The 9876-nt window shown below is 36.7% G+C and overlaps 2 protein-coding genes across 3 annotated transcripts; one reads left to right on the top strand and one right to left on the bottom strand.

Annotated features, from left to right (window-relative positions):
- Window positions 1-152: 152 nt before the first annotated feature.
- On the top strand, window positions 153-4140 carry LOC111324788 (ubiquitin carboxyl-terminal hydrolase 1). Its single transcript, XM_022928426.2, has 5 exons — window positions 153-633; window positions 1290-1364; window positions 1489-1616; window positions 1846-2397; window positions 2779-4140. Exons 1-5 carry the CDS (start codon window positions 277-279, stop codon window positions 3647-3649), a joined length of 1983 nt encoding a protein of 660 aa, XP_022784161.2. The 5' UTR covers window positions 153-276; the 3' UTR covers window positions 3650-4140.
- A 643-nt stretch (window positions 4141-4783) lies between these two features.
- On the bottom strand, window positions 4784-9868 carry LOC111324791 (hydroxyacylglutathione hydrolase, mitochondrial-like). 2 transcript variants are annotated; one of them, XM_022928432.2, is made up of 9 exons: window positions 9717-9868; window positions 8195-8376; window positions 7458-7522; window positions 7073-7190; window positions 6843-6939; window positions 6396-6499; window positions 6038-6139; window positions 5798-5877; window positions 4784-5153 (listed from the first exon to the last, which is right to left on the bottom strand). In XM_022928432.2, the coding sequence occupies exons 1-9, from the start codon at window positions 9796-9798 to the stop codon at window positions 5057-5059; spliced, it is 927 nt and encodes a 308-aa protein (XP_022784167.2). In that variant the 5' UTR covers window positions 9799-9868; the 3' UTR covers window positions 4784-5056. The 2 variants fall into 2 exon arrangements, with proteins under 2 accessions (XP_022784167.2, XP_088592320.1); XM_088736194.1 differs by lacking the exon at window positions 5798-5877.
- Between the last annotated feature and the right edge of the window lie 8 nt (window positions 9869-9876).

The following is a 9876-nucleotide window of genomic DNA, read 5'->3' as shown; positions in this document are numbered from 1 at the left end:
TTTCGCAAAAAATTAACATGCTAAAATTGCACACGATAAGTGTTGATTTATACTAAATAATCAAAATAAACTCACCGGTACTATCGTGTTTCAAGCCCAGTCCCCGCAGTTTGTTTACTCTCGTAGACTGGACTCGAACAAGTTATATTTCTTGTGCAGAATGGCGGGTAAATGGAAGTCTTAGGGTTGCATTTGCTAAAGATTTCAAAAATTTCTTAGAGTCAATGTCGTACCTAAATATAAAAGAAGTAATATCTCAAAGCTTTCGGGAACAAGATGTCGACGGTTTTTCAGACAGATTCACCACCATTGAGTCCTAGAAGCCCACCTCGCAAAAGAACCAAGTTTTCATTGAAGCTTAAGAACAAGAAGTCGCTGAGCGAGATCGAAAACAGGGAGAAGTTGCACCCAATATTTAGCCCCTCGACTTCTCAGAATACAAAAGGTGAAGATGCTTTTGAACCTCCAATCCCTCCTCCTCCTTTTGCTGGATTGAAGAATCTTGGAAATATTTGCTATGCAAACGCTGTATTGCAAGTGTTGCGGTTTTGTCCCGGCTTATTACAATCTGTCATGGAAATCGACTCGCTCGTCAGGAAGCTATATCCCTCAAAATCAGCTGACAATGAACAGGTAATAGTGCACAGGTTACTTCGTGTCAGAGTTAGGTTTTGAGACTTGATTTCTTGTTAAGATCGGGAGGACACACGTGTTGGCACTCAGTTGGCTGGTCACGGTGTAAGGAACGAACTTCCATTAGGGCACTAAAAGGGTTTACAAAACATCTTCCAAGATTATGTTTGGGTCAAATGACATCAATTTGATGAATTTGTTCACTGTACAAGTGGCAATCATTTTCTCCTCTTGTGTGGTGAGGGCATCTATCTAAATGCAAATTAAGGACTTTTTTTTCTTGCTTTTCATCTGTTGAAGGGCTATGAATTAAGGCTTGAGATTAAAATTGGCCATTTCTAAGCGAATAAGCAGGGACACTTTCTCAAACATGATATCTATAAGGAACACGAAATTTATAGAAAAGTGCACAAATTGTCCATAATAAATAACTGACTAGCAAAGGGCAGCTGAATCTGTCTGATAGTTGTTAATTTAATGATGGTAAGAATCCCTTTCCAAATCTTCTCTCCAAAAGTTGCAGAATTTCTTGCATGATATAGTTGTTTCTACTGAAAACTTCTTGTATAATGTCCTCACACTTTATCAGAAGGACTCCTTAATTTAGCACCTGAAGAACATTGTAGAGATTCACACAATATGTTTCTTATTATAAGGGCCCAGACAAAGACATAGACCCCTGTGACAACACTGGTAATGACCACAGACCAGTTGTTTGCAAACTAAAAGAGGTGAGATAATTAGCGACTCCTTTCATTATCATCTTTATTTGTGTCTCTACTCAGTGTTGCAATGCTGTCCCATGGCCTATTTGTCCTGGAATAGAACAAATTCATATCCTGTTGTGTTACTTAGCTTTTCAGTGAGATGAAAGAGGTGGAGATGGATTATTGTGAGAACAAAGAGAATTGTGATCATCTCGTGCAAAGAAGAAGTTATTTGATTCTGGCTGCAAAACCTTCTGGTTTCATGGAGATGTTCAGGTTTGTTGTAATTTTTCACATGACATTCCTCCTAAGTGTGTGGTTTGTGTGTGCTCTAGACGATGATGACCATTACCCATACAAATTTCCCTCTTTCCCTAAAGATCCCATATTACGGTGCTTACACAAACAAACTCCCTAAATCAAGATTTTGAAATGGTAAATTTGACCTGACAGCACTCTCTTCAACCTCATGCCAACATTTTTTAAATATCATTTCTTTGAACAGGAAGCAAAATCCAATGTTTGAAGGCAATCAGCAGCATGATGCCCAAGAATTCTTGTGTAGCTTGCTTGTAAATCTTCAAGATACAGAGAATGATGTTAAAAAGAAAACTGAAGATACACCAGTTGTAAGAGAGTTAGAAGTCCCATTTGGCAATTCAAGGAGTAACAACAGAATAAGCAAACATGTAAGCCCAGTAGAAGAATTGTTTCAGGGACGACTTCTGCATCAGACTAAATGTATGACATGTGAAGAGGCCAAGAAAAGGTTTGAAAATTTCCAAGACATCAGTGTTCCAGTTCAACAGGAGCCAAAAGTGTATGATGCAAACACTGCTAACACATTTTCACCAACACCAAAGAAAGGACAAGATGGCAAAAGCCTTTCTTGGGCCCTGTCACAGTTTGCTAGGATAGAACATCTGACAGGAGAGAACAAATACTTCTGTGAGAATTGTCTCACCCATACTGAAGCTGAGATATCCACATGTTTTGACCAACTGCCAAACATACTTATAATCCATCTCAAGAGGTTTACTGCAAATGCCTCATTGGGGTAAGAAATTTGCAAAAAGTAAATTTAATACTATCAACAGTGTAACATTTCATAATTGAAATTTTTGCTAATTTTTCATTTAAAACTAACTTTGAAATTTTGGGATATCAGTTGGAAGCCCATAACTGGGATGGAAGATGAGATACTGAGACAAATTTGCAAAGGAGACATATTTAAAAAGCTGTCTGGGTTCCCATTCTCTGGTCATGCGAGTTTTAGTGATTTCCCAGTTTCATTTTGCAGAAGATGGTTAGAAAATGCATAATTGTTCTACTTACTGAACCTTTTTGAAACAATGTTCCCGTTTCTATTGTTGTTGTGGTTTGCTGTAGGTCCCTATTTTCAGAGCACAACCACCTGATGCTGTTTCCTTTTCTTCAGATTTTTATCAAGTAGTGTTTCCAAGATAACCTCAAATCTTGAGACACCCATGGAGCTGTCAGTGAAGGAGTGGTGTTCAAAATCATGTCCTCTATCTAACCCTACCTACCATCTATTTGGCATTGTAATGCACAGTGGTATGACATCTTGCAGTGGACACTATCAGGCTTATGTTCAGGTGCCAAAACACCATCACTATGGCAATGCACAAGTATTGTCCTCTGATAAAGGAAAGAGAGTGGACAGTTATGAACCATCAACTGCAGAGTTCAATTCACACTCTTTCTCAAGTGTTAGTGAAAAATCAGTTGGTTATAACTCTTTTCTAAGAGATGAGAAACCTGATAAAATTCAGGCCCCAAGTCCTGAGAACTCTGCTGAGAAAGTGAAGATAACATGTATTTCTGGAATAACAAAATTCTTTCACAAATCAAAGAAGCATTCTACAAGTGAAGGAATGAAGCATTCTACAGATGAAGGAACTGATGAGGGAAACAAACACCTTGCTGAAAAATGCAGGAATTTTAGTACACCAACACTTAGCTGCACAGGAACCAAAAAATCAGTGAGTAAGATCCACAGTTTTCAGTACCAAAGTGGCACAAACTCTCACAGAAGTGCAATAAGGCAACTGAATTTCCAACAAAATGATGGACAACTGCATCGAGAAAGACAGAGGCAAGGTGAAGGACAAATGCCACATACCTGTAGAAGTGTCACAGAAACTGAGGAATTTCAATGGATTCATTTTGATGACGCTGAAGTTAGAACCATAGTAGAATCTGACGTAAAAACATTGCTGTCATCATCTGAATCATCCTTCACCTCTCCTTACTTGCTGTTTTACAAATTAGCAGAGTCATATGTTTAATTTATTTCAAGGAAGATGGATTTCTACAGAAAAGGCTTGTTTTTGTGATTCAATGAAATCTTAATGTCTGTGGTTGTCTAAAGGACTCAATTCCAAGATAGACTGATTCATATTAATAAAAATTTGTCTCTCTAGACTGAAACCTTTTGTAAAGAAAAGAACATTCTTGTACAAATTATTCTACACAAAAATCATATATGCAACTTATCATCAGAATTTATCATCATAAGTTCTTCAATATTGTTAACAATACTTTTTTAAATGTAGTATTTGCCTTGTGTGAATTTAACAATTTTTCATTCAATTATGTTAGGAAGTGAAACAAAAATACATGCAAGAGTCTAATACTCTAACTGATACTTTTGTATTGAAAATTTTAATCATATCTTGAACAGTTCTCTTTTCTAACTTTTTAGAATTTTGCAGTGTCAACTATCAAACAATCGTTTCATTAAAACTTAGAATAAAATAGGTATTTTATCAACTGCCCATTCAGATGAAGTAGATTACTTGTGATTTATGTTCACGTATTGTCAAGCAAATTATCCTGAAATCCAGTAACCGCACAACAGTGTTAGCTTTGAAAGTTCTGTTAACATGTGTTTCATTTTAATATTTTTGTGTCAAGCCCCTTGGTGTCTCACTACTGGGAAAAAAACCTGAAGGAAGAGGCCATTAAATTATATTGGCCCTACCAGCTTAGTTCAACCTTTAGCTGAAAAGCTTCTGTCTAAAACCAGCCTTTAAAAATGAACTATCGACTCACTCACCATAAAAGGCTGTAGTTTGAGATTCAAGATGCCCTAATGGCAAATCTGGCAATATTTATTTGACATTTTAACATTTCATAATGTGAGCTGAAAAATGAATCTTCATCTCTGCATTTTTCTCTTTACCTAACTTAATTACCTTGTATAACTTTGCGAGAAAGTTTACATGAATGAAGTTCTACACAGTCACTTCATAACCTCCAACATTACACACTTTGATCTCTTTAAGGTGTTCAGTAAAGAAGACTCTTCCTTTACACTCTTACTCATCTCTGTCAATCAAATGTTGTCTTCTTGGGATTTTTACCATTAACAACAATCTCAAACAAGACAGGACCAAAGATGTGCAGGTTCAATACAGATGTAAGAGTATATAGTTCTTTTATTCTGGGACTGCTCTTTGTACAAACATTTATTTATACACTCCTTATGCAGTTTGCTGATTAAAAATAAATTCCACAATAGTTAACAGTTTTTAAACAACCGGTATCTAGTACTTTTTTACAATTTGAAGGTCTGGTAAACAAGTTTACAGGTTTCAATAATTTGCCAAAACTGCCAGGGTTTGTACAAACCATTCATCTCTATTATTTCTTCAGCACTGTACTTTTACAAAATATTTCAAATCTAATCCCAATCAGTGTTTAGGTTTGAACTTGTCCTTGTCTTGCCTAAGGGCTCCCATCACATCTACTGGGTCTGATTTTCCTGTATATTTCTTTACATTTTCCTCACTAAAACAAAAAAAATTCAAAAGGGCAATGGCTAGTTTGTATTTCAAATTCCTCCCTTTCAGCAATGCTGGCCAACAGTCCATTTTACAGTTGTGTGCGTGGTTGCCAAGCCTTTGAATGGGAGTGAGGCTAGGGTTGACCTTGTTATGATACAAACCCCTCTGCCTTTCAAATGTAAATCACTTTGTTATCATGCTAGGTAGATACAGGTCTCTATCACAACAAGGTCACCTTCAGCCTCACTCTGAATCAAAGGCTTGGCAACTAAGTACACAACTGTAAAATGGCCTATTCTTACTTCAGCTCACCCTGCACCTTATGCAAAAATTATTTTGCCCATAACTTATCTATAATGAGGCAAAGGGCAGCTTTTATATACTCTAACCCTAAGTGAAAACCACCTTCTATAAAAGAAAGTTAATTCTTTGACAAATTTCTAAGAGGTGTTCATTTTATGAAGATTCTTTTAATCAGCTCTTTGCTAGTTAATCACCCCTGACCATAGCATGTTTGTATGGATTTGCTGACTTTTTACCTGGGCAATAGTCACTTTTAATAGCAAACAATTAAACTTTAGAACTTTGATAGTTAACACATTTTCTCAAGCATTCATTAAAAGTACAAAATTTTAAAATGCAACTTACTGAACTCTCATGAATGGGTTAAATTTGAACTCATCACCAATGGATGATGGAACTGTTGGTTCATTTGCTTCTCTTTTGTTCTAAAAGTAAATTTAAAAAATTAAATGCTTCTTAAATTGATAGGTAGGATGTAAACCCAAGCTAATGCTGCCTGCTACACTGATGGCACAAAGAGTAAAATTTAATGTGTTGAGTTTTTAAATGTACATTGTACTATTTCTAACAACTACAATAAATTACCTTAGACCGCTCGATATGTCTGAGAATTTCTGGGTTTTCAGGTTCAACATGAATAGCATACTTCAGATTATTCACTGTATACTCATGTCCACAATAGACCAGCTGTAAAATAAAGTTGTTTTCTTTTAACAATAAAACCTTTCAGTCCCAAGATCTCAAAATTTACTTTCCTTTCTGTCTGATATGGCAGGTGTAACCACTACATGGTCTTTCCCAGGATGGAAAAGATTAAATAAACATTGCATTTTGTATGCTCCATATAAAGAAGTTAAATTCCCGGCACATTTCAAGTTAATTAATTATTAGTAGTATTATTATCAAGAAATTCACTTTTCACCTTTTGATTATAAATACTTACAGTATCTGCTGGTAATTTTCCAAGTACCTCAATTAAGGCCTTATACATTTCTGAAGGATACCCTTCAAAGAATTTTCCACAGCCTGCCACAAAGAGGGTGTCACCTGAAAAAAAAAAAAAGACTTGCAACATGGTTGATTTATGATAACCTGCGTGCAGCCTCACTGATCCTTCGTTAAGTGGGATCACTTAACGAAGGATCAGTGGGGCTGCATGCAGGCTAATTTACGACAGTGCCAACCTGCATCTCTGTAAAATAGATTATGTATCATAGCCAGTGCAATAATGTAATACACTCACTGCTTTACTGGTATTAAAAGATTTTATTAAAAAAATTGCTGATCCTACCAAAAAAAATTTGGGCATCCTGGTATGCTAACAAGGTAAACAGTCTTATAGTAATGATGACTGCAACCTAGTTTTGAAGCAAAGCAGGAATTTCCTTACCTGTGAACACAGCACTTGGTTGGCCACTAACAATATAACAGATGTGACCTCTTGTGTGACATGGTGTAAAAAGACATTTTACATCAAGGTTTCCAACCTGAATAGTACACAACACTCATCAGCAAGCTCACATTGGACACTGCTCAGCCAGACATTAAATCTCAGTTAATGACATGATTCATCTTAAGTCTATTTAATATTTGATAGTTTAATATAATGATTTTTCAAACCTTTAACCAATCACCATGGGTAACTTTCTTGTTCAGTGCACCAATTCTGTCATCACCACCACACACTGTCAGCCCCTTCACAAGTTCAGCTAACTCTACATTTCCACCTGCATGATCCCTAACAGAATAGGGAAAGTGACAAGTGAATTCATGAGTAGGGAACCATGAAATTGGCCACTTATTGTCCTCATTAATACTGACAGCTATCAACAATAGATACAGGCTGCGAGTAGTCTGCTTTATGTTTTACAAACAGTCTAAGTAAAACATTTAGTATTTGAATGTGGCCATTAATTTTGTCAACTGGTATAAGGTAAAAGATGTAAAAAACAAACTTATTAAGATGTTTTATCATACACCCTACATTTGATTAATGTTCACATACCAATGATGATGAGTAGTTAACACAGTTGTTAACTTTACTCCTTCTTTATGAACAGCATCAATAACCTGTTATGAATGTTGTTATGAATAAAACCCTTTGTTAATGTAGTAACCATAGAGTAAAATCCATCACACTTATCACTGCTTGTCTCATCATCAGATGACAATGCCTATGCAGGCTGCTAGGTTTCCTTTAGCAATGAGGTCAACAAGTAGACAGGGGACCACTAAGAGAATACATATATCTTATTAACCAAGCACGAGGGCCGTACTGGGAGAATATTGGCTGGAGGTCTTGACAGTACAGACCGAGCGCAGCGAGGTCCGTACAAAAAAGACCGAGGGCTAATATTCTTCCAGTACAGTCCTGAGCAAGCTTTGTTAATAAGAGATTTACTATACGACTGAAGTTCAAAGGGACACAAGTGCGGTATCATTCGGGACCATTCGGGACAGTGCCCGGTCCAATACTGAGAGAATATTGACTGGCGATAGAGCATTTTGATTGGTTGATTTTAGTTATTGGCCCTCTGACTGCCCGAGTCGTGTAATAAATCTTCAAAATGTACCAATCGCAACCATTATACTAAACCAATAACAGCAGAGTATAAAGGAACTAACAAACAATAAGATTTCATTAGTGGTAGCTAAGTTAATCAGTTAGAATTGATTACAAATTAAAGAAATATTAACAAATAAAACTAGTAAATGTACATAAATTAAATAAATACTAATAACCTTTTTAGGTTCCACAGGATCGACTATGGCAGCTTCTTGTGTTTTGTCATCAACAACAAGGTACATGTAGTTATCAGAGAGTGCAGGAAGTATGTGAACTTTCATGTTTGAGTGAACAATGCTTAATGGATTGGAATGGCTTTCAGCTGGCAGAAGACGATGTCCTATGCGTCTGAAAGTTCCTGGGAAATTTAAGGAAAATCTTGAGCAATTAATAAATAACAATATTATCGAAATCATTATTATCAATCAGATATCTCAGATTTCTAGTGGGTATCATTTCAGCACATTTATTTGAGAAGCTTCCACAATCATTTAGCAAAAGATAATCAGTACAAGCAGATAGGCAGGTGTTGGTGATAACATACATCATTCAGATAACCTAGTCCTTTTATTACTTATTTAAAGAACATGGATAAAGGGTCCGGTAAGCAGAAACCAAAGAAAAACAGACAGCTTGCTTTCAGATTTTAGCTAATTACTTGCAGATTTCACAAAACCTATTCCCACCGTTCTGTTTCTCTGTCAAGGTTATGTTTTTGTTGATGTACAATTAAAGACAAATTTCATTGCCAATAGCCAATTACCATGGACACAATATGAGAGGGCATATCCAATTTTCACTTTCAAAGTGTCCAATGCTTGGAATTGAGTAAATACTGAGGGATAATTGGGGTAATTGCAAAAAGTGTCTGTAAGAAGAGATGTTTGCTTACTAGAGAGTCTGATAGTAGAGAGTTCAATGTAGCTGACTTTATAGTTGTAGTATGTCATTGAAACAAACTTGTTTTTGTTTTGAAGGGTAAGGTTGTAGGGAGTCGGGGGTGGAGATACAATTAAGGTTGTTGGTAGACAGAGTGGTATTCCTTTAAATGACCATCAATCAGTATCAATGTTGAAAAACCAGTGACGGAAGTGTTTCTCATTGGTTATGTGCAAACAGAGAACCAAGAACTAATGCTGTGACGCAAGATCTGTGTCAAGTGACTGTATTCGGGGGGGGGGGGGGGAGTAATTAACAAATGGTAAACACCACAGCGTACACTATTGAGTTATGGATGCACGCGGGAGGTTCCTAAGCACGAAAGAAGCTTAAGAGTTGTTCGAGGCGATAGCCGAGAGCGACTCTAGCTTCTTGAGTGCTTAGCAAACCTCCCAAGTGCATCCATAACTCAATAGTGTACGGTGTGGTGTTTACCATTTGTTTTATAACATAACATTGATACATTGTAGCTAAAGAGTTCCTTTTTATTTAACAAATCTTACGTGACCAGAAAAAACAAGCGCGCGCGGAAAAATAGTCTTTGCATTTGCTCACGTCAGCAGCGTACACCCATGGGCAAATGGGGGACGCTAAATTGACCAATCAGAGCGCGCGCTTTACTTTGGTTATATTATAAGTATGTATGGATGGCGTTTAAGATACACAGTTATGTGTAATAAATGAAACATGCGATTGTCTCATCACAATAATCGAAAAGAAAGCTGAACATGAAACAAAACTCAGTCACACAAGACTTACCAAGCGACGTAATTCGTTGAACACCTTTCAAGGTAGAGCTAATATATTTGATGTAAAGCATAACCCCTCGAGACCACCACATTGCTTTTACGTCACGTAAATTATACCAAACATCTCACTACCCCAAGAGTTTAGCTCCCAGTCCACTGTTTGGTCTACA

The sequence above is a fragment of the Stylophora pistillata genome, chromosome 10 (assembly GCF_964205215.1).
Source record: "Stylophora pistillata chromosome 10, jaStyPist1.2, whole genome shotgun sequence".
Classification (NCBI taxonomy): Eukaryota; Metazoa; Cnidaria; class Anthozoa; order Scleractinia; family Pocilloporidae; genus Stylophora; species Stylophora pistillata.
This window is presented reverse-complemented; position numbering and strand designations above follow the sequence as displayed.

What these genes read in the sequence shown, in the direction of transcription:
- LOC111324788 (XM_022928426.2), top strand. Translation starts at nt 277, where the DNA reads ATGTCGACGGTTTTTCAGACAGATTCACCACCATTGAGTCCTAGAAGC. An exon ending in TTGTTTGCAAACTAAAAGAG is followed by an intron (nt 1,365 to 1,488) that starts GTGAGATAATTA and finishes TGTGTTACTTAG; the next exon opens with CTTTTCAGTGAGATGAAAGA. An exon ending in ACTGCAAATGCCTCATTGGG is followed by an intron (nt 2,398 to 2,778) that starts GTAAGAAATTTG and finishes CCTTTTCTTCAG; the next exon opens with ATTTTTATCAAGTAGTGTTT.
- LOC111324791 (XM_022928432.2), bottom strand. Translation starts at nt 9,798, where the DNA reads ATGTGGTGGTCTCGAGGGGTTATGCTTTACATCAAATATATTAGCTCT. An exon ending in TCAACGAATTACGTCGCTTG is followed by an intron (nt 8,377 to 9,716) that starts GTAAGTCTTGTG and finishes TAAATTTCCCAG; the next exon opens with GAACTTTCAGACGCATAGGA. An exon ending in TTAACTACTCATCATCATTG is followed by an intron (nt 7,191 to 7,457) that starts GTATGTGAACAT and finishes CTATTCTGTTAG; the next exon opens with GGATCATGCAGGTGGAAATG.